Source organism: Caenorhabditis elegans, chromosome IV (assembly GCF_000002985.6).
Source record: "Caenorhabditis elegans chromosome IV".
NCBI lineage: Eukaryota > Metazoa > Nematoda > Chromadorea > Rhabditida > Rhabditidae > Caenorhabditis > Caenorhabditis elegans.
In genome coordinates, this window is record NC_003282.8 from 16,722,850 (window position 1) to 16,743,469 (window position 20,620).

The 20,620-nt window shown below is 32.5% G+C and overlaps 3 protein-coding genes and 46 non-coding genes across 53 annotated transcripts; 34 read left to right on the plus strand and 15 right to left on the minus strand.

Annotated features, from left to right (window-relative positions):
* Positions 1-66: 66 nt before the first annotated feature.
* Positions 67-1,043, plus strand: Y51H4A.23 (Bet_v_1 domain-containing protein; the record flags this gene model as incomplete). The annotated part of the gene is made up of 4 exons (NM_001392451.1): positions 67-276; positions 330-545; positions 742-864; positions 912-1,043. 4 exons carry the CDS (start codon positions 67-69, stop codon positions 1,041-1,043), a joined length of 681 nt encoding a protein of 226 aa, NP_001379270.1.
* Positions 439-459, minus strand: 21ur-2234. Its single transcript, NR_067407.1, has one exon.
* Positions 902-922, minus strand: 21ur-9897. Its single transcript, NR_067408.1, has one exon.
* A 395-nt stretch (positions 1,044-1,438) lies between the features above and the next one.
* 21ur-1558 lies at positions 1,439-1,459 on the plus strand. The gene has a single exon (NR_067409.1).
* Positions 1,441-1,461, plus strand: 21ur-9534. Its single transcript, NR_067410.1, has one exon.
* An 11-nt stretch (positions 1,462-1,472) lies between these two features.
* On the minus strand, positions 1,473-1,493 carry 21ur-5161. The gene has a single exon (NR_067411.1).
* Positions 1,494-2,008: 515 nt separating this feature from the next.
* On the plus strand, positions 2,009-2,029 carry 21ur-12715. The gene has a single exon (NR_067412.1).
* A 201-nt stretch (positions 2,030-2,230) lies between these two features.
* On the plus strand, positions 2,231-2,251 carry 21ur-8440. Its single transcript, NR_067413.1, has one exon.
* Positions 2,252-2,433: 182 nt separating this feature from the next.
* On the plus strand, positions 2,434-2,454 carry 21ur-3906. Its single transcript, NR_067414.1, has one exon.
* A 367-nt stretch (positions 2,455-2,821) lies between these two features.
* On the plus strand, positions 2,822-2,842 carry 21ur-11882. Its single transcript, NR_067415.1, has one exon.
* A 287-nt stretch (positions 2,843-3,129) lies between these two features.
* On the plus strand, positions 3,130-3,150 carry 21ur-12709. The gene has a single exon (NR_067416.1).
* Positions 3,151-3,380: 230 nt separating this feature from the next.
* 21ur-11161 lies at positions 3,381-3,401 on the minus strand. Its single transcript, NR_067417.1, has one exon.
* Positions 3,402-3,420: 19 nt separating this feature from the next.
* On the minus strand, positions 3,421-3,441 carry 21ur-6324. The gene has a single exon (NR_067418.1).
* Positions 3,425-3,445, plus strand: 21ur-11325. The gene has a single exon (NR_067419.1).
* Positions 3,446-3,594: 149 nt separating this feature from the next.
* On the minus strand, positions 3,595-3,615 carry 21ur-3963. Its single transcript, NR_067420.1, has one exon.
* Positions 3,616-3,639: 24 nt separating this feature from the next.
* On the plus strand, positions 3,640-3,660 carry 21ur-14248. The gene has a single exon (NR_067421.1).
* Positions 3,641-3,661, plus strand: 21ur-6383. Its single transcript, NR_067422.1, has one exon.
* A 256-nt stretch (positions 3,662-3,917) lies between these two features.
* On the minus strand, positions 3,918-3,938 carry 21ur-8375. Its single transcript, NR_067423.1, has one exon.
* A 233-nt stretch (positions 3,939-4,171) lies between these two features.
* Positions 4,172-4,192, minus strand: 21ur-9376. Its single transcript, NR_067424.1, has one exon.
* Positions 4,193-4,473: 281 nt separating this feature from the next.
* Positions 4,474-4,494, plus strand: 21ur-3121. The gene has a single exon (NR_067425.1).
* Positions 4,495-4,508: 14 nt separating this feature from the next.
* Positions 4,509-4,529, plus strand: 21ur-1262. Its single transcript, NR_067426.1, has one exon.
* A 46-nt stretch (positions 4,530-4,575) lies between these two features.
* On the plus strand, positions 4,576-4,596 carry 21ur-12978. The gene has a single exon (NR_067427.1).
* Positions 4,597-5,245: 649 nt separating this feature from the next.
* 21ur-2720 lies at positions 5,246-5,266 on the plus strand. Its single transcript, NR_067428.1, has one exon.
* Positions 5,267-5,354: 88 nt separating this feature from the next.
* On the plus strand, positions 5,355-5,375 carry 21ur-5078. Its single transcript, NR_067429.1, has one exon.
* A 60-nt stretch (positions 5,376-5,435) lies between these two features.
* 21ur-1965 lies at positions 5,436-5,456 on the minus strand. The gene has a single exon (NR_067430.1).
* A 227-nt stretch (positions 5,457-5,683) lies between these two features.
* Positions 5,684-5,704, plus strand: 21ur-9581. The gene has a single exon (NR_067431.1).
* A 433-nt stretch (positions 5,705-6,137) lies between these two features.
* On the plus strand, positions 6,138-6,158 carry 21ur-14264. The gene has a single exon (NR_067432.1).
* Positions 6,159-6,355: 197 nt separating this feature from the next.
* 21ur-5866 lies at positions 6,356-6,376 on the plus strand. Its single transcript, NR_067433.1, has one exon.
* Positions 6,377-6,596: 220 nt separating this feature from the next.
* On the plus strand, positions 6,597-6,617 carry 21ur-13446. The gene has a single exon (NR_067434.1).
* 21ur-11295 lies at positions 6,600-6,620 on the plus strand. The gene has a single exon (NR_067435.1).
* An 86-nt stretch (positions 6,621-6,706) lies between these two features.
* Positions 6,707-6,727, plus strand: 21ur-14658. Its single transcript, NR_067436.1, has one exon.
* A 24-nt stretch (positions 6,728-6,751) lies between these two features.
* Positions 6,752-6,772, plus strand: 21ur-7904. The gene has a single exon (NR_067437.1).
* Positions 6,773-7,009: 237 nt separating this feature from the next.
* Positions 7,010-7,030, plus strand: 21ur-507. The gene has a single exon (NR_067438.1).
* Positions 7,031-9,474: 2,444 nt separating this feature from the next.
* On the plus strand, positions 9,475-9,495 carry 21ur-9582. The gene has a single exon (NR_067439.1).
* An 81-nt stretch (positions 9,496-9,576) lies between these two features.
* Positions 9,577-9,597, plus strand: 21ur-90. The gene has a single exon (NR_067440.1).
* Positions 9,598-9,801: 204 nt separating this feature from the next.
* On the plus strand, positions 9,802-9,822 carry 21ur-7404. Its single transcript, NR_067441.1, has one exon.
* A 135-nt stretch (positions 9,823-9,957) lies between these two features.
* 21ur-1424 lies at positions 9,958-9,978 on the plus strand. Its single transcript, NR_067442.1, has one exon.
* On the plus strand, positions 9,961-9,981 carry 21ur-4319. Its single transcript, NR_067443.1, has one exon.
* Positions 9,982-10,200: 219 nt separating this feature from the next.
* 21ur-2915 lies at positions 10,201-10,221 on the plus strand. The gene has a single exon (NR_067444.1).
* Positions 10,222-10,615: 394 nt separating this feature from the next.
* Positions 10,616-10,636, plus strand: 21ur-3142. The gene has a single exon (NR_067445.1).
* Positions 10,637-10,923: 287 nt separating this feature from the next.
* 21ur-9407 lies at positions 10,924-10,944 on the minus strand. The gene has a single exon (NR_067446.1).
* A 235-nt stretch (positions 10,945-11,179) lies between these two features.
* 21ur-3090 lies at positions 11,180-11,200 on the minus strand. Its single transcript, NR_067447.1, has one exon.
* 21ur-12046 lies at positions 11,182-11,202 on the minus strand. Its single transcript, NR_067448.1, has one exon.
* A 622-nt stretch (positions 11,203-11,824) lies between these two features.
* 21ur-4122 lies at positions 11,825-11,845 on the plus strand. Its single transcript, NR_067449.1, has one exon.
* On the plus strand, positions 11,835-11,855 carry 21ur-4424. Its single transcript, NR_067450.1, has one exon.
* Positions 11,856-13,479: 1,624 nt separating this feature from the next.
* Y51H4A.25 (EGF-like domain-containing protein) lies at positions 13,480-20,410 on the plus strand (the record flags this gene model as incomplete). 5 transcript variants are annotated; one of them, NR_067451.1, is made up of 11 exons in its annotated part: positions 13,482-13,680; positions 17,311-17,439; positions 17,487-17,595; positions 18,320-18,465; positions 18,513-18,822; positions 18,898-19,158; positions 19,203-19,345; positions 19,389-19,507; positions 19,547-19,673; positions 19,975-20,094; positions 20,143-20,232. NR_067451.1 is itself a non-coding variant. In NM_001307168.3 (11 exons), 11 exons carry the CDS (start codon positions 16,063-16,065, stop codon positions 20,230-20,232), a joined length of 1,692 nt encoding a protein of 563 aa, NP_001294097.1. The 5 variants fall into 5 exon arrangements, 4 of the variants coding, with proteins under 4 accessions (NP_001023482.1, NP_001368491.1, NP_001294097.1 ...); NM_001307168.3 differs by lacking the exon at positions 13,482-13,680 and adding an exon at positions 16,063-16,200 and having other exon boundaries at positions 20,143-20,410; NM_001380556.1 differs by lacking the exon at positions 13,482-13,680 and having other exon boundaries at positions 17,323-17,439; positions 20,143-20,403.
* Y51H4A.24 (EGF-like domain-containing protein) lies at positions 14,328-18,020 on the minus strand. The gene is made up of 8 exons (NM_001307289.2): positions 17,299-18,020; positions 16,324-16,534; positions 16,142-16,232; positions 15,812-16,078; positions 15,594-15,765; positions 15,201-15,550; positions 14,608-14,938; positions 14,328-14,508 (listed from the first exon to the last, which is right to left on the minus strand). Exons 2-8 carry the CDS (start codon positions 16,440-16,442, stop codon positions 14,381-14,383), a joined length of 1,458 nt encoding a protein of 485 aa, NP_001294218.1. The 5' UTR covers positions 16,443-16,534; positions 17,299-18,020; the 3' UTR covers positions 14,328-14,380.
* Positions 17,105-17,125, minus strand: 21ur-11948. Its single transcript, NR_067452.1, has one exon.
* Positions 17,844-17,940, minus strand: mir-789.1. Its single transcript, NR_023969.2, has one exon. It is a non-coding gene; the product is annotated as a pre-microRNA mir-789.1 (primary transcript).
* Positions 20,411-20,620: the final 210 nt, after the last annotated feature.

Here is a 20,620-nt window from a genome sequence, read left to right on the forward strand (position 1 = left end):
CACTGAACGCACTGCAAAACATGGTGCATCGACCGGGAACGACGAATAATTATTAAGTCGTGAATAATGGAGATCCTGCTCCATGCTATTCGCGACAGGTACAAAAGATTTGCAATGATGTGGCATCCGGAAGTTGGAAACGACGAGTACATGACCGTGCAAATGTTGAGTCAGGATGAGCAAAAGCTGTCTGCACGAGTCACCATGAAGCTTGAAATGGGAATTAATACAACCGCAAAAGTTTGGGAATGGAACTTTAAGATTACGGCTAATCTGGTAACTTTTATACACGTTTTTACCGATTTTCACAAACCAGATTTAAATTTTAGAATTCTGACAAAAAGTGGTACATAACGTATTTCGAGTTTATGTGCAATCCCTTCATCAAGTATATGGACGAATCTCTGATCTCAATTCGAGATGTGGCAACTGAGAAGTTCTTGTCAACTATGCGGGACCAGCAACCGCCCGTCTCGTGGTGGTCAACTGTAGAGTTTGTGAAACAGTTTCAGAAGGATGAGAAAATGGAAGCTCAAATTTGCGCGGTACCCAAGCCACCTCCGGATTATACATGTGGGTTGAGAGGTTAAAACTTTGTTTCAAGATGATTTGAACTTTTTTCAGTGGCTGGTGAGCTTATTCTCTTCAACCTAGGACGGCACTTTAAGCTTGATCTTGAAGTAAGTGACTGTCTTAGAATAGAACTTACGCTTCAATCAAACTATATTTCAGCAATACGAGGTAGATTATACTGATATTCCTCTGCCAGCAACAGAAAGCACGTACTTCAAAATAAAGACCATTGCGAAGGGTTACAGTCCAGCGTATCGTTTTGTACACAACTGGGAGTTTCATATAAAATGGGTCAGTTTTGCGCCCGACATTTTCCGGGATCACCTAACAAGTTACAGGACAAAATGGACCAATTCTATTACATTCATAAGATTGATATTAGCTGTGGAAAACAGGTTTCTGATTGGGCTGGAGAAAGATATGTATTTATTTCAAAAGAGGTTTGGAAAAGAGACATGGGTTTAGGTTAACTGATTTATGAAATGCCGAGGAATAAAGATTTGAAAATTGATTGATTTTGGCAACATATTGTAAATTTTGAAACAAAAAACTTGTCAAAAACAAATTCTCACTCTTTTTGTCGGCGATCGGCCAATCTTTTAGAAACACATATGAGTTTCAAACATTCTTCAATTTTTTGAGAAATTTGTGAGAATTAAATGAAATTTTGGCTAATGTGACACGGATAACTACAATTGTTTTTTAATTTTAAGCCGTCATAAAAGTTTCCTGAGAATTTTAGTTGTTCCTTGTAAATTTCACACGTTTGATTTGTTAATGTATTCTATCCACAAAAATTGTATGTTTAAAAAAATTTCACTATTTCATGTAGTTTTTTTTAAGTATTGTTTTTCGAATAAGAATAGTGAATCCAATATTCGGTAAAGTAAAAATGTTTAAATTTGTAAAATAGTTTTCATAATATCGTTCAATTGGAAAAGTATGTATTTAACAGACAATTGAAACAGTAGGAAATTTTTAAAGAAAATTGAGTAAGTTTGAATCCCATTTTTAAATGCAAATAAAACAACAAAAAAATTAATTCAAAAAAATTAATACATTTCGCCCGGTTTTTTAATTTATTTTTCTAATTTTAATTTTTGACATATTATAGTAAAAAATTCACATTTTTTTCAAATAATTTTTGTCATTGTTACAAATTTTTCATCTAAATAGAAATGGCTATTGTGCTTTTTCAAAAACATAGCTAGTTATTTTTATTGTCGACACTTGAGTTCTTGATTTAAAAAAAACTAGGTGAAACCATGAAAGTCAGTTTTTCCAGCCAACTTTGCAACGACACGCTGTAAAAAATGAGAAAACGTATACATTTTCATAAAGTTGATATAGCGTGTATTGTTTATACTAAATTAATTTATACAGTTTTTGCTGTTTCAAGAATGCTTTGAATTTTTTGAGAAACCCAAAATTTTGTTTTGCACAGTTTTTTTAGTATGTCAAGGTTAATTAATTTTTTTTTACTATAAAATTGTTCAAAACTTTACTCTGTCCGTTTCAACGGAAACAGTGACAAAGAGTGAAATTTAATACTGCATTCGATCAATTTAATATTCAACAAAATATTTTTTTTTTGATTTAAAATTTTTTTTGCAGTTTCAATTAAGTTTTTTAACAACTAATTGTAAATAGTTCGCAATTCCTTCCTTTTCAATCGGAAACACATTATGGTAATTTCATAGTTTCAAGTTTCTTGAAATTTCTGAATAAAACTTTGCCATTTCGTTTATGTTTAGCAGAGTTTGCAAGATTTACGCTCACCGTTAAATTTAGTGAAACAATTGAAAAATATTACTACAGTTTTAACAACGTTTCTTAAAAACTCACAAAAATAAATTTGCAATTCCGTTTGTTCATAAATGTATTGACGAATTGAAATTGTGGTTTTGCTTTTTTTTTGAAAATTTCAGAGTTTCAATTTTAATCGGCAAAATGGTGGTACGTATCCTGTGAATGTTCCACCATCTATTTTGAAAAGTATGTAAATTCTCTGAAAATATCTAGAAAAAACGGGAAAAATTTTAAAGAGGCACAGTTATAAGTGTTCCCGCCTTATAAAAAATCCCTCTAAAAACTTTTGGTAAATTAATGCAATTTAATCAACAATTTGCCAATTTTCCAAATTTGCCGACAAAAGCAGTTGCCGAACGTTTCAGACAAAAATTTAGACAGAAACATATTTACTGTTTCAATAAAGGTTCTTAAAAGCTCACAAAAAATGAACGTGCAATTTGTTTCCCACGTAAACACCAAATGTTCATTCACCCGGATTTAAGCGTTTTGCCAGCCCTGGACCATATTAAAAAACTTTTGAAACTTCCCAAACTAAAAAATTTTGCTCAAAATATTCCTGGGTTCCCTGGTAATTGAGTATTCCAGAAAAATCAGATAAAACAAGTTTTTTTGGATGGAACTATTGTCATTTTGAAGTTTGGTTGTGTAAGAATTATTTCCTTGATTCAAAAAATTTGAGAATTAAAATTAAAGTTTCACTGTTTCAGATATGTGTTTCAGATATCAGATACGTGATTTTGTAAGTTTGCTGTTGTTCATGTCGTGAAAAATTAGAGTATTGAATACATAATAAAAAGAAAAAACATGCAATATTTCAGTTAATTATTACAATTCGGTTAAAAATGTGAAATTTGGTTTCTTCTATCAATGTTAGTTAATTTTTCTTCAAAATCAGCGCTTTTTAATGATAACTAGCAGAAGTTTTGAATTTTGAAAAAAAAACATTTAAAATAAACAAATCCGAAACGGCCTGAAGAAATTTCAAAAAAAAATCAGTTTCAGAATTTCCTTTATGAATTTCAAAAAGATCCAAATTTAATTTTACCAAATTTCTGAATAAGTAAAAAAAATCACGAAAATGATAATGAAATAATTTTGAAACGCTAATTTAAAAAAAAAGTAACAGACACTTACAGGTTCTATATTCGCACCAAAACGCCTGCCTACCCTGAATGCAAGTTTCACTAAAATGCTGAAAATGTATATACGGTTTCAATAACGTTTCTTCAGAACATTGTCAAGTTTTACTGATCATTGATATTTTGAACCTGAAACTGTTTAAAAAAAAGAAATTTCAATAATTTTTAATATTGTACAGAAAAAATGTTGGTTTTGAAGTCTTCGAAGTATTTTTTTTCCCGGAAAAGTATTACATGTTTTGTAGGCAATCAAATAGGTATATGAGATGCCAAGCTCACAACTTTTGAAATAAGTTTTTTCAAAAATAGTAATTAATTTTCGGTTTTTCTATTTTATTTATTCACATTTTTGAAAACAATTTTTTTCTGAATTCTCACAAGAACAAGTTAAAAAATTAATTGGAAATTTTATCACTAATGTACAGATAAAAATTCATTTATATTAACTACCCGATAGCGTGAAAACTTTTTTTTGCAAATTGAAAATAGGAATTTTCAAAAATTTCCAGAATGTTTGCATATTGCTGTGCATCTTTACAATTTTTGAGAATTTACAAAAAGCCATTCTACGGACCTCCAAACCAAAGGAAACTTCCTTGAAAACAATTGATTTCTTGTTGACCACTGCACGAAGATAGTTTGTAAAATTTCGTTCAATAATATGAAAACTGCAGTACATTTACACAAAATTTTGAGATATACTAGTTGAAACAGTAGAAATTTGTTAACTTCTAGAATTTTCAAAAGTTATGAAAAATTATACTTAAATACATAATATTTTTTAAAAAGTCACTTACTTTATATGCACACTTCAAAACATATTTGACAAACCATAATTTCATTCTAACAAAACAAAATTCCCCCCTTTCAAATTCTACCTTTTCTCAAACTGGAAACAAAATTTTGTTTCAAATTGACGAAAAATATGTGTAAAAGTTACTGTTTCACATTGGTCATATTAGGTGAGTAGATAAATTCGGTTTGTTCAGATCAGAAAAAAAATGTCGGTTTGAGAATTTTGTTTTTATTGCAACAAAATAAATTGATGGGATTCCTCTGACGTTGTACCATTTGTTTCCTACAAAAAAATTACATGACAAAGTCGATACTTTGCAAACAACGGGATCACACCTATAGGCAAAAATTGTAGGCATTGAGACATGACAGACAGCCTATGTTCTATAATCAGAAAGTTTGTTTTGAACAACTGCAAATCATCTTTTTTCAATTAAAAATATCGTTGAAATTTTATTTTTAAAAACTTTGAAAAACGTTAACTCCAAGTGGCAAAAAATTCATAAACCCCTTTAACAAAAATTAAATTATAGGAATGTGCTCCAGTAATTCAGAAAAACTTAGGTTACTGATTTTATTTATACTTTAGATTCAAAATTCGTATTCTCATTTATTTTCAGAACAAAAGAAGTGTAAAAAATTTACAGTTTCTAAATCTTCTTAAAAAATTCATAAACCCCTTTAACAAAAATTAAATTATAGGAATGTGCTCCAGAAATTCTGAAAAATTTAATTTGCTGATTTTATTTATATTTTAGATTCAAAATTCGTATTCTCATATATTTTCAGAACAAAAGAAGTGCAAAAACTTCACAATTTCTAGTTCTTCCTATAAGTTTGCAGCCTTCAGTTGTTTTCTTTTTTTTTTTTCAAAATTTTTACATTTTCGATAGCTTTTAATAACAACTAATGGAAATGGCTTTGCAATGATCCTTACATCACTTTGAACACTTTTCGATTGAAGATTTGAATTTTGAACTTAAAATATGCACTTTTTCGAAAAGTTGTTTTAAGAATTATGTATAATCTTTTTTGTTCTTTGCACTTTTATTTTTATGCTTGAAAAAAAATTCAACTCACAAACAATGTTATTAATGATAACTTTTTTTAAAAGAAAAGGAAAATTAGTGATCATTTAACTCAGCATTTTGCAAAAAATTTGTCATATTAGCATGGTGAAACAGTAAATTTTTGTAAAGAAAAACATTGCATAGTGTGGAGAAAAGTTAGTCTACTTAATACGTTAACAGTAAAGGAAAATATTTCAATTTAGAAATTTTAATTTGCGTTATTATTTTCAGAATTGAAATATAGGATACTGTTTCAGAATATCGCTTTAAGGCATCTTATCTAAAAAATCGTGTTTGATTATGTATTGATTTTAATTGCAAAATATTTGTTTAGTTTATGCAATATTACCAGAAAAATCCCTTTTCAAAATAAGCTAAACCCCTTCTAGTTGCAAGTTCACCGATATACATTTTCCATAAACATTTTTAAAATCTGTGCTTCTGAATAATTTGAAAGTAGTAAATAAAATGTTTACTGTAATAGTCTTGCACAATACACCATTTGAAATTACATGTTTAACGAAAAAAAAACATCCCAGAATTTTTGAGATTATTGATTTTGCACATATTTTTACTATTTTAACTACTTTTCTTAAAAATGAAAAAAATTGCGATACGAGCTCGAGCTTATTTTTTTTGTTTCTCAACAACTGCCAAAACATCGAGTACGGTGAATGTTTGAAAATTTTCAAACAAAAATTTGCTGTTTCAACGGGATGGTTAAACAGTGTCGGTGAGTAGGTATTAGTTGACTTATAATTCATTGTTTTTAATCTAAATTGCACTTGTTCCGGGATCAACTAACTTTTTTACAAGTTTCAGGACAAAATGGACCAATTCTATTACATTCATAAGATTGATATTAGCTGTGGAAGACTCTGATTGGGTTGGAGAAAGATATATATACATTTTTTTTTTCACCGTTTCTAATTCTTCTTAAAAGGTTGCAGGTTTAGTCTTGTTCAGTGGGTTACGAGTTTTAAAATTTGAAAACAATTAAAATTTCGACAACATTTCGATAACAAGTAATTCAAACGGATTTGCAATCCCATTAATATTCAATTTTAAAAATATATGATGAAACATGGTTCCATTTACTCACTGAACATTATTTATTTTCATTTTTTGAATTGTTATTCTGCAAAAGCCTTAAACATTTCTACCATTTCAATAACTTTTTTTATAAATTCGGAGAAATAAACGTCACTATTTTTTTATTAGAAAAGAGTGAATGAGGTCCAAAAATGAAATGATATTAATAAAAATAAAAATTCTTCAAAAAAATTGTTTAAGAATTTATTTCGCAGAAAAAAATACTGTTTCTGGTAGTTGTTATTATTGTCTGTGAAGTAGGTTTATTACTGCCATGGCAAATGCGAAATTTCTCAATAACTGTCAAAACATCGAATACGCAAAAAATTTGAACTAACTTTGACAAGTTTCAGGACAAAATGGACCAATTCTATTACATTCATAAGATTGATTGATTTTAATGCCTAATGCCAAATGTTTGCTCAAAATGCACGACATAAACTTTTACAGATTTTTCTGATTTTCCGATTAAGAAATTGACAGTTTCACTAACGTTTTATTAAGATGTGTATTTTCGGTGATACTTTAATGAACATAAGATTTCGAGAGTCACTTGTACATGAAATAAATGAAATAAGTTTTGGCAAAGTGGTTTTCAAATTGATTTTATTCCACTTACAAAGTTTTTTAATTCATGTTTTAATTCGTTGTAGGGTGTTGTAAAGATTTATTCAAAAAAAGTTCCCACAGGATAGGATAGTCATAACAGTACATCAGTACGTATCGTACTTGTAGATACCTTCATAATTGAGCTAATATTTGAATACATTTATGGGTCATTGGGTTGTAAATATCTGTATCTTTGTGGGAGGGGTGGCGATGTGTTGCCAGCCACATAGCATATCCCTTCAAAATAAGTATTCGATTATGAGAGTTTATGGGAATATTGAACTACTTTTTTAGAAAACATTTTACATGTTCTGCCAAGCAGCCTCTAATAAATGCCGAGTGTACAGACTCCGCCCCTTTTTCGCGTTTTTTCGCGTTTTTTTTGGCTTGCGAAAAAATGTCACACTACGTTTTCATTAATAACTCCAGAGCCGCGTGACTTCATGCTCTAATATTTGAAATCCTACTAGAAATATTTTGCCCCACGGTGGAGCAGAAAACGGCACTAAGTTCGGAGCAAAATTGAGCCCAGGACGGCTTTCCCCAGTTTGAAAAATATTTTTATAGCTCTTTTTACCCCCAAAAAAGCAGGTTTTAATTGAATTAAAATTCGGGTTTTGCTCGGTTTTGTTCCAAATTTCTGTGCAAGATACTACTCAGAGAGGCTGATTTTTTGAAGAAAAGTATAAATTCCTAAGTTCAAAAGGAAAAAAGTTGTGATAAAACAAAAGTCCAAAAAACGACATTTTGCCAAAAAAAAAAATTTTTTCCTAATAAGTCGTTTTTCCTCTTTATCTCAAGTTTAACTTCATCTTTTTTCATAATTCTTTGACTACCCCACGTAAAAAAGTACGCTGAATACGATTTTCAACTCAGAACCAAGAAAAAATCATTGCGTCGGCTGATCAAGACGAAAAAGTGCCAAATTTTGCACACTTTTCCATTTTCGCGAGTCTACTTTTTTCACCATAACTCGGTCAACTTTCAAGTTTTTTTAATTTTCTAAAAAGTGACGTGTAGGTCTCAGCAAGACGCATCGAGACATATAACATTTGTAAAAAGTTCAGTGGGAAAATTTTTCAAGAAAAAAATAATTCAAAAATTTAGTACTGCGGGGAGTGGTTTCCTGGGCCTCCTGAGCATTTTTTCCACTAAAGTTTTGCGGAATGTATTTTTGATTCATAGTTTTTGATTTTATCTAATGGAAGCTAAAGTTTCGTCGCATTAGCAATGCTCTGCCAAGAGATATTATTTTTATTAATTTTCAGGCCAAAACTTGTTTTTTTTCTATACATCTGTCTGTGTACAAGATATAGCCCTCAACTGTACGTCTCTTTTTTGGGAAATCAATAATGAGTACAATCCTGTAATAAAATGTTCAAAAATTCGTTTTCCCGCTGACATATCAGTAATAAACGGTTTTCGAACGCCTTTTCTCAAAATGTAATTATTGAAGAAAGCGGAATCGAAAGACGACTCCTGTCCAGAAATTTTCCTTCCCTGCATCTCCCTGCCTTGTCTCTCCCGCATGGCCGAGTGGTTAGTCCGTATGGCTGTGAATATTTTGCTCGTTGGCTCGATTCCCCCAACTGACAAATTTTTTTTTGGGTAATCGGGATTCGAATAGAAATGCTCGATTTTAAGCAAAATATGAGTGGGTCTCCTCTCCTCCCATTGGCTCACTGCAATTGTCACGAACCCTCTGACAGGTTCGAGGCGAAGCCGAGAACCTACGTCCGACTGGGGGACTCGCCCTACACCCCCTGCAACTGGCGCTAGTCTAATACGTATTATAAACAGGCGTACAAGTGATACAATCGTTAACTTTTTGGGTAGTTATTACCGGTACAGAGAGTGTAGATAGTTAGAGAGTGACAGACATCCGGGACCCAAATGGGCGGGGCGCGCGGAAGAGACGATTTGTGTCGATTTACGAAATTTTCCTCGTTGTCATCATTTCGTAAATCGACACAAATCGTGTCTTCCGCGCGCCCCGCCTCATTGGGTCCCGGATGTCTGTCAATCTCTAACTATCTACATTCTCTGTACCGGTAATACTGGAATAAAAAAAGTTTTTGCTTTTGAAATCAAAGTAAAACATTCATTCTGTTTCAGATAAATTTGTGATTTTTTAAAAGTATTTGCTTTAAACAAATATAGATTTTCTCTACTTTTTTCTTTTTGTAATTTTTCCAAAGTGAACCTACTGTATCAGTAACTTTTTTTCCTTGGAAAATAATTTAAAGTTGAGAAATAATGTCAGAAAATTTGTTACTTTTAAAATTTTTTGCCAAAAAAAGTAATTAAAGTTCTTTCTGGAAATTTGAAATAATTTTACAGTTTCGACAATTTTTAAAATGAAACTATCAAAGCAAATTGGTTAATTGATTACTTTGAAAATTTGAATATTCAGGCAAAATTCCATTTTGTTTTCAAGTTGTACATTTTCTAGTGGTTGCTATAAATCAATGTGCATATTTGTAGTATTGGTATGTGTGATTCAAACAGTTTTTTCTTTGAACATTTTAATAGTTTTAACCTGCAGCAACATGCTTTAGAAAATTTTGCAGTTTACAAAAGTTTTGTACTAAAATTAAAAAAAAAAACGTTTTGGTCAAACTTTTCTAAACTGCAGAAATTTACGTGCTTCCATATAAAAAATGACAGTTTCAAGGAATGTTCCTATCAAAATGTGTGGTAACTCTTGTTAATTTCAAAGTCAAAAAAAGAGCTGAATTCACAGAAAGGAAAACATTATGACAGAAAGAAAGTTGGTTTCAAATAATTGAATAAATTTGAAAAAATATTTTTTTTGTAATTTTACAGTTTCCAATAGTTATTATGAATAAGTTAATTTATTGTTATTACTGCTATCTCCGGAAAATCTGCAGGCTTTCTTGAAAATTAAAATGAAACATTTTCACTGTTCTATTCCAAAGAACTCATCAGATGCCAAGTTAAATTTTTGTAGTCTTTCGAAACAAAACCCTGAAAATGTGATGACATCGTTGCTTATAATGCTCATAACCAATTGACGTTTTTTTCTAAAATTAAAAAAAAATTGCCGTTTCAATAACTTCATTTGAAAAACTTGAGAAATTAATTTGGTAGTTGGCGTTTTTCAACCATTTCTAATTTTTGTAATTTTGATTTTTTCGCTACTCCGTGGTTATTTTCATTCCGTGATTATTTTCACTGGGGAATCGCTCGCCCACTATGGGGGAGTCTACGCAAGGACAACGCAAGGACAAGGACAACATTCTAATGGAATGGAAACGATTGCCCAACTGCACCAATTCTAGTTCAAGCGAACAATGATAACTTTTGTATTCTGTATTCTTTCACGTCTCCTAGCGAGCGTAATAAATCATTATTATTATTATTACTCGATTACGTATAAAATAAAAATTTGATGCCACATTTTCTCAAATTGTTCGATAAAAAATTCCACACTAAATTCTGAAAAGCTTAAATAATTTTACCGTTTCACTGACTTTTTATCATTAACTATTGTATTGATAACTAGTAGGGTCGTCTCTTGAGAGCAACACATCAATTTTCCAAATTTAGCCCTTTCTGATAGTTATTATACACAAGTGCAAATGTTTCTTACATTTACATTTTTGGAAAAATTTGCAGTTGACCAAAATTTTGTGCAAAAATATTAAAAAATCTCAAAGTATTTGGAGTGTATGATTATGATTATAATTTTGGCCATTATGTTCCTTCTATATGGGTGCAGTTTTAAATTGATTATTTTGCAAAAAAAAAAAACATATACTGTTAAACAACTACAAATTTTCCTAACCAAAATGGGCATTAGGTTTAAACTCAATTTTTTTCTCGTCTTCCAAAGTAGAACACAAAATAGTTCAACCCTTAAAAACTTTTTAAAACAGCATAAAATCTACTCCAAAAGCCATTGCCAACTCTGAATTGAAATTTTTGGAGTTATCAATAGAGCGCAACTGCACTAATAATGTTTCAAATTATAATCATTGGCTTAAAAAACAGTTTTTGGAAATCGTGGATTGTTTTTTTTGGCTCATTAAACTTGAGTTATTAGCTCACAAAAGTAAAAAATTGATACTCAATTAATGATCACCTTAGAATGCAAAAATCATCATTGCACCTTAAAAATTAACAAATTGAAACAGTAAAATTTTGTAAGTACTAAAAATTAAAAAATTGATCTGGTTTTTTGTAAACTGTGTCAACAAATTGTAATCGTACAGAAAAGTGAAGTACCAAATTATAAGTATTACACAAATTTTGAGAAAAATCTTCGAATTCTGGAAATATCCAAACTTCACTATATTTTACAAAATCAAAGTTTAAGCGTGATATAATTATTCGATTTTAACAGTTCGTTTTTTTTCAAGTTTAATGCCTGCCTATTTACCTGCCTACTTGCCTTCACGTATTGTTTTCAAGTTAGCAAGATCAGGCGCAAGGTGGGCCGCTTGGAAAACGAAATTTTTGTGCTTTTCACTTCATTGTTCAACTATTAGATGCAATTTATCAGTTTTCCTTGGTTATCTTGTGTTTTCTAACATCAGAAATGTTATAGGCAAGGCTTGAAGATTGAAAACAATATAAAAAAATGTAGAATTATATTTTACAATATTCTATTTGGTTACAATCCCTAAAAACGAGTTTTTAGAAAAGTTGGAAAATCACTTTAAAAAACAGTTTCAAGCATAGCTTATTACAAAAACAACCCTATTAGTAGTATTGTGAAGCCATCGTATTTATTTCAGTTTATCTCAAATAAAGTCCACACATCAACTTTCACAATTAATTTCTTGAAGTCGGCAGGGAATACCAGATCCCACTGACACTTGTCTTCATAGATTTCAAGAAGGCATTTGACAGTGTTGAACACCAGGCAATCTGGAAAAGTCTCGACGAGCAAGGTGCAGACGGAGCCTATATTGATCTACTGAAAGAGTGTTATAAAAATTGTACCACAAATTTTATCCCATTCCACAGGCCAGTCGCAGTACCTGTGACCAAAGGAGTTCGACAAGGAGACCCCATCTTTCCGAATCTCTTCTCCGCTTGCCTCGAACACGTTTTCCGAAAGCTTTCCTGGATTGAATTGAAAGGAGAAGCTGAGGATTACGATACGATCCCTGGAATGAGAGTGAATGGCAGAAATCTAACGAACCTTAGATTTGCTGACGATATTGTGCTCATCGCCAATCATCCGAATACTGCCAGCAAAATGCTCCAAGAACTCGTACAAAAATGCTCTGAAGTAGGTCTCGAGATCAATACTGGGAAGACGAAAGTCTTGCGAAACCGATTCGCTGACCCCAGTAAAGTCTACTTCGGTAGCCCTTCCCCCACCACCCAGCTCGACGACGTCGACGAGTACATCTACCTCGGTCGTCAAATCAACGCCCAAAACAACTTGATGCCGGAAATCCATCGAAGACGTAGAGCAGCCTGGGCTGCATTCAATGGAATCAAGAACACCACCGACTCCATCACCGACAAGAAGATTCGTGCGAATCTGTTCGACTCAATTGTCCTTCCAGCGCTCACCTACGGTTCAGAAGCCTGGACATTCACCAAAGCTCTATCCGAACGAGTACGAATCACACATGCCTCCCTAGAAAGACGGCTTGTTGGAATAACACTCACCCAACAACGAGAGCGAGATCTCCATCGAGAAGACATTCGTACGATGTCTCTAGTCAGGAATCCGCTCAATTTCGTGAAAAAGAGGAAGCTAGGATGGGCTGGACACGTTGCGAGAAGGAAGACGGAAGATGGGCCACGTTGATGACAGAATGGCGCCCATATGGATGGAAAAGGCCTGTTGGAAGGCCGCCGATGCGATGGACTGATTCGCTGCGAAAGGAGATCACCACTCGTGACGCAGACGGAGAAGTCATCACCCCATGGTCCACTATAGCCAAGGACCGAAAACAATGGCTTGCTGTGATCCGCAGGAATACCACGAATTCCTGAAGAACGGATCGTCTAAGTATCCAAAGTAAGTACTGGAAAAGAAAGAGTATAAGAAATAGGAAGGCTTTTCCAAAAAATGTATACACTTCAAATTTATGGTATCAATGCCAAGTCTCCAAACTGCAATCAAAAGTATTCGCTAGTCCCTAGAACATCATGACGTTTGAAAAATTCCAGCGAATGAATAATTAAGCAAACAAACTCACCCGATTTTTTAATGCTTATCAGTGATAAAAAGAGAGCAAAACTTTTATTAGTGTGTTAAACACTTGTTGGCACACCCATATACTGATACAATTTTGTACATTTTCGCTCTGCATCATCCATTTTTAATCATTTTCTTTTTTTTCTGGCAGTTTTCCCACTTTACCTGTGAATTTGCATGGCTATAAATTAAGTAAAAATTTTAGCGATGCTCCAAAAAACGGCCCTAATTATTGGGGCGTTATCACTGATCGCAGGGGCGTTTTCAGATGATTGTCCATCGTTTTTCACTAAGGATGACAATGGAACGTGCACTATTCGTCAGTGCCTGAATGGAGGATACTTGGATGTTTCCAAACAAATTTGCATCTGCCCTTCCGGTTACCTAGGAATTCATTGTGAAGCTGGTATGTATCAAATCGTGAATTGAAGTGTATTGTTTTCATGTTTTTATTGAAATTTTCAATATTTGTGTTCAGCCTTTTAAATTTTCTCTTCTCGAGCAGACTATCATCACTCTAATGCTGAAAGAAGTTATCAAAAAGTGACACACCTCGGTCCATGCTACATGTACCTAGAAAACTACGATTTTTCGGAATTTTCCAATGAAAAAAGATGATACACTGTTAATTGTCATCTTTTTTTTCGCTTTATAAGGAAATTCCATTTTGCTTTATATGTTAATTTATCTTAAGATGGTATTTCTTCATATGTTCATTTAATACAAGTCATCACTTTCCCCAAATAAGTATGAGTTTTCTGTCTGAATAGAAAGAGTCCGGTCTGGGAGTCACGAGCCGCTTTTTGTACGCCCTTCATGCATCCTGCCCGATGCCTTGTGTGCAATTTGTCGTTATGGTGCTTGTACGTTATTAATCATACTAGCTTCTCTAGATACTATTGTATTTTTTGAATATTATTCTTTTACTTTGTTAAAGTAATTTTTAAATTTTTTTTTGTTAAAGTAATTTTTCGAAGGAGAAACAGAGAGAATATTAATGGTAGATGCGATAGTTGCGCTCTTTCAAAACTGATGAATTTTCAGAAACTAAAAGAAAATCAAAGATTTATAATTAAATATAAAACAGAAAAAATCGAATTACAACTTCAGTTCTTAATTTGGCAAGAATCTCCGGAATAACTATTGTCACAAACACAAATGTATGCTTCAGCAAACGCAAAATCGTACTCCACGTGGCCATGCCCAAGACAGTCGGGAATTTGACCAGTTGGACCTGAAAAAAGTACTTTTAGTGGGTTGGAAGCCGGGGAATTTTTTTCTAATAATGAGATTTCACAAAAAATGTGACGGCACTCCAACATTAATAGGATACCTCTCATGTATGGTAGCTGATCTCTGTTACAGTAATAATTTCCATTCGAATCCACATTTGTACAATTTGGATTAATTTGTCCTACTCCTGGTCTGCACTGGAATGATCGATTCACAATAAACTCGCCGGCCACAAACTGAATATCGTATTTGCTTTCAGTTCCAGGAACACAGTCCACCGTGCTCTTTGGTTTAGAATCACAGAAGAATGGGACGATTGGGTAGTGTGGGAAGCTTCCCTCGTCGGCAAAAATGTAGTCGATTGGAATTGTTTGGGAAGCGTCATATTTGGAACTGACAGCACCGGTGCAATCGGTGAAGACGGCGTAGCCCTGGAATTTTATCAATGATGCATCGTGAGTCATATATGATAGAAAGTTTAGAGTTTTTTTTGAAACCTACAATTAGAATATTGAAAATTAGTCAAATTTTTCACAAAACTTTATCTATAAGACTTAAAACAACCTTTCGATTTAGGCAAGTAAAAATTATGTTCAAAAAATATCGGAACTTATGTATAAGGCTTTGAAAAAATTAAATCGACCTTTCTAAAGTTTCCAAAAATATGAAAGTGGGATTTTCGTGAAAACTTACCGCGTGACTAGTATAGCAATCATTCATCAATTTCATTCTCAACGCTGCTCCCTGATACTCATCAACTTTATCAAGTGTATTTCCGCCCATTGGATCTTCCAAAGTAGCATAAGATCCATAGTGGTACAAGGCACTTGTCGTCCATACTCTTACCATTGCAACCGATCCATCAATAAGACTTGATTGATAGATAACTTGATATGTTGAACTTTCTTTCAGTTGTACAGTTGCATAGTAGAAGTTGGTGCCTTGCAAGCTTCCCGGCTCAAACTGTACGGTTTTCTGATTGGCTTGAGATTGGTAGAAGGTAACTTCAATTCCATTGGTGTTAGGGTAGTTGAAGTTTCCCCCTACAAAATATCGATATTTTGAATTTCTGAGAAAGCAACTTACATCCATTTAGCCCTACGCTTATAGTAATAGTAAAATTGACATAACTCTGAGTTTCTGAATGAGGAACTCTAAGTTTTCCTATTTGTTTTTGAGCAGCATTTGTTCTGTCAGCAAAACTTCGTGTGATTGTCAAACTATCCAAATATGCAGTACCCATCAAATATTGAAATACCTTGAATTAAAACATTATTAAACGAAACATAGAAAATTTAATGTACCTGAGCCAGAGGTTTTCCGTAATCTCCTAAGACAAAATGAGCATTACTGTTTGCGGCTAGCGTAGTGAAAATTTTGGCACTTGCTGTTACAATTGGGATCTGTTGCACGTAGCTGTTGGCAGAACTGATTGGGAAGATCTTCACATTGTTATTAGTAATAGTGTCATATTCACTTGATGTTAGATCTGCGTTAGCAGCTGGCCATCTATTGACAAGAAGCACTACCATTGAACTTTCCAAAGGACGTCCAGATGCAGCAAGGAAACCCTAGAATTTGGAAAATCAACATAAAAAATACCAATGCCTCAATTCATTTGATTCAATTCTTACCGACACTACTGACAAAACATCAGAAGTCTGTGTGCTACTTGCTGCATTTTTTGAGTTTGGTGGGTTGCTATTTAGAGCAGAAGAGAAGGATCTGAAAATAAGAACATTTTTGAGTTTTGTTAAGACAATATTTTCATTAAAAAATTATTTTTTTTTGAATAAAACTTTGAATGAAAACTCACAGAACATCATCAAAATAAGTGATATTCTCTAAACCAGCAGCCGTATCAAATTGAACCATTGCCAGTTTCGTATAGTTATGCCTATTAGCAGACACAGTTTGTATAACGACATCTTTCATTTGATTATATGTTGAGATGTCAAAATCAGCAGCGTAAGCAAATAAAAATGTTGAATGCTTTTCTCCAATATTACAGTATTCATCGTACTCCTCTGAAAAATTGAAAATATGGTCTATAAATTCTCATTGATTTTTTTTTCTAAAAATCTAAAATTTCAAGGAAATTATATGTATTTTGGTTGTGCTTCTGGTATGTGCCTGAAATGCTTTCTGAAATTAATTCAAATATAGAATAGGAATAAAGTCGAGAAGTCAGAACATTTTGGTATTTTTATAGTCTTTCTGATAAGAGGAGCTCTTTATACTGGTGTGTGACCGGCATAAAATTTTATTACCCCAGACGTGGAAGCGAAACAGGAATATGGAAAATCAAGGAGCATTTCTAAAGGTTCTAAAGGTTTTTTAACGTTTCATTTACCTTTTTTTACTATTAGATTTTATGTTTTTTCGGGATTTTTATTCAAGGCATTCAATTTTTATTAATTCAAAACGTTATTAGCTTCATAGAACACATTTTCGCAAAAAATACTTTTGAATGAAACAATCGTTTTGTTTATGAAAATTACAAACCAAGAGGCTAACTGAAATTTGAGAATTGCGTTTCTCCCTGGATTTCTACCCAAAATATAGCTTTCTGTAAACATAAAAATACTGCAATTTCAGTATATGTGTTCCTCTATAAATTGTGTTTTATATTATAGTTTTTATGATATTTCTACGATGAAACAATTGTTTTTTGTAATTTTATCAAATATTTGTTGCCTCCATTATATAAATTTTTACACCAAATGGTTGTTAGTTTAATAAAAAAAATCATTGCGTTGACGGTTGATTGGGCAAAAACTATCGAACTCACTGAAAATTTCAGAAAATATCCAAAATGCCACGAATGAAACACTTCCATGAACCCTTTGACGAAAAAGAAGCTTTGATCGATGAAAATTGTAACGATGTTGAAATTGTACCAACCTTCAAATATCCAAAAAGAAAACGAACGGTTTGTGTGTTCAAAATTTATTTATTCAAATCTTCCTCTGTTTTCAGTTTCCAACAGTAACAAAGCTTCCAAAGTATCTGCTACTATTTTTTGGAAGCACAGTAATATGTTTGTGCATTTTTTATATATCGAGACCTCAGTTAAATGACAACTTTGGTAGGTTTTATTTGTTGACATCGCATGTAAACCCTAAGCCAGTTTCTATCATAGTTTCATAACCAGAATTTAATATTTCAAAAATATTCGTTTTTTATTAATTATGCTGAACGAATAAGAATCTGGCTCCTTTGAAGGACGTTTTCGGATACTGCGATATATTCATTCACAGTCATGGGGATTGCATGAATTTTTGACTGAAAAAAATCTGAATATTGTTAAAAGGGTACTAGAAAGTATATATTCTTTGCCCGCGGGGGCCGACAATTGGTGACCCAGGCAGGGACTAGATCGACAATCTTGATTAGTCCTTGTCTGGGTCATCAATTGCCTGCCTTCAGGACATTCGTCTGATTCACACCGAAACTTTATTGAAACAGTGTGGATAGAATATGCAAAAAGTATAAAGCAAAGGAAAGAGGACTGTCGAGGGGAAATGTGGTGAAAACTGTCCAGAGCGGCTCTTTTATTGCCTCCAAATTTGATTGCCTTCGGGGGCGTAGAGGAAATAGAGAAATAGTGAAAGACATTTTATGTGAATAAAGAAAAAATCAAGATCTCGCAAAATGGGGGAGAAATTTGAAAATCTGTAATCTGAAAATTGACAGAAGTTTACAACAAATTTTACGGCAGGCACCCGAAGAGTGTTGTCATCTATACACTATAGTGAATGAGTTGGCTTTCTGCTTGCACAGTCATGAAAAAATTCATAAATCAATTTCAGACCCAAATATATCAGACAAGCGAAAAATTCGAATTTATGAGGATATTATTGATGCTATGAGAAATCGAAAAAAGTCTGGGAATTTTTATATAAAAAGACCAGAAACACAACATGTTGATTGTGGAAGAATATTGAACGGAGATAAAGTGAGAATAATTTTTTTAAAACGAATTTCGTGGTTCCATTTTTTCAGGAGTACTTACAAACATTTTCTAACAATAATCGAATTCCACTCATCAAAAACTCATATTTGAACATGTCATGCTCATCTCTTCAGAGCAGAATTCAACCTGAACAATTTAATTTCAAAACCTTTAAATCTGGAAGTGTTGCTTTCGCTAGAATCGTGTTTGAGGATTACGAGTTTATCGAGAAACAAGTTCAAATGTCTTGGCACCCGGATAACGTATTTTGTTTTGTTATCGATACAAAATCATCGAAGGAATTTAAAACAAATATGAAAAAATTAGCTGATTGCTTTGAAAATATAATTGTACTACCATGTAAGCAATTTTTATCTAGACGTTCAAAATTAAACCGTGCATGTAGAGAATTCTCCACTTGAAAACATTTTTCAGCTAAACATAGTTTTGATAGTAGTGGGCATAATCAAAATCTTGGCCATACCGAATGCATGCAATCTCTTCTTCAATTCGAAAATTGGACTTATTTACTACTTCTTCAAAACCATGACGTCATTTCCAAATCTGTCTACGAATTGGCTAGAATTTTTGAAATACTCGGAGGAGCCAATGATGTGAATATTGGAAAAGAAATTGATCAGAGGCGGGTTCCAGGACTGAAATGGGATCCAAAAAACTTGAAGTTGTTTCGAAACGGTCCGCATTTTCAAGCGTTTTTAATGATTAAAAAATTATTTTAGAATCGGGACTCGATGATGAACTTTTGAAGAAACCAATGAAAATAGCCAGTGGATATGTACAAGCTTCATTGTCAAGAGCAGCTGTTGAATGGTTAATCAATACAGTGGATTTAACATTATTCATCAACCAGTTTGATCGAACGGTATCCATAAAAACTAGAAAACGTTTCTAAAAGTTTCTTATAGAAATATGGTGGAGACGAGCAGCTGATTTCCAGTTTTCAAGTGAATTCACAATTTGAAATGCCTGGACACTTTACGGACGAGTGTTCCAAATATCGTTACGGGCATGATCAAATCTCAAGGTAAAAATAAGTTTTTACGTATTTTATTTGAAACTTCAGAATGACTCAATGGGCTGGTGGTGATGTAAAAAGGTGTGCCTCAAAAACCATACGTCATGGGATTTGTCTCATCGGAATTGAAGATTTCAGAGCTGTTTCTGAAATGCCAGTTATTATGTTCAATAAGGTAATCCTAAAAGTAACCAATGAGCATAGAATGTAGGGAATATTCTTCAAGTGAAATTTAAATTTTTCTTACTGAAACTTCTTATGAAAATATTTTTTTCCAGTTAAGAAACTATTTCAAAAAAAAAAAACAAAAAAAAACTGGGCCCAATTTCAATAAATTCAACTGACAAATATTTTCTGAATCTCGCTATTGAAAAAGTGCCTAACGATATTTTCTAGTTTTGGATTGCATTTGAAACATTTCCAGAAGAAACCATTTTCATTTTTAACCAAATTTTGAAACTTTTTTTTCATTTCAGATGTTGCCATCGTTTGACTACTCCATAATTGATTGCACAGCTGAACTTCTTTTCAATCGAACGTTCCTGAATCAGACAAATATTAAATTAAATGAAAAGTACTATGAAGAAATGGTTACGGTTAGTTTATGGTTTTAAACTTTTTTTCGATGATTTTATAACTTGTAGGTTATTTATCACAAAGATCACAAAAATCCGGGTTATCATCTGAATTGCACCCCCAGTCATCAATATTGGAAATATGAAAATTATTTGTAACTTTTATTGAAAATTGATTTTAATATTTCGATCTTGTGTAAAATGATGATTTAAGTACAAAAATACATAAACTGGCATTGTAATAAAATTGACAGTAGAGAAACTATTTAACTAATTCATAGTTCGTTCAATTACATAGATATAAATTCAAAAAATAAAATAAAGGTTAAAGATGTTTTATGGTATGTAGTACTAATAATATGATTGCCTTTTTAAAAGATTAAATTAAATTAATCCTCGTAAAAATATAATAGTTACTATGAAAGAACTAAATTGTTTAGCAATAAAACCTCCGACGCAAATTTTCAGACTTCCCTTCAAAATTTCAGATTTTTCAGGCCAGTATGAGAACACTTTATTTTTATTTTGAGCATACGATATGACAAAA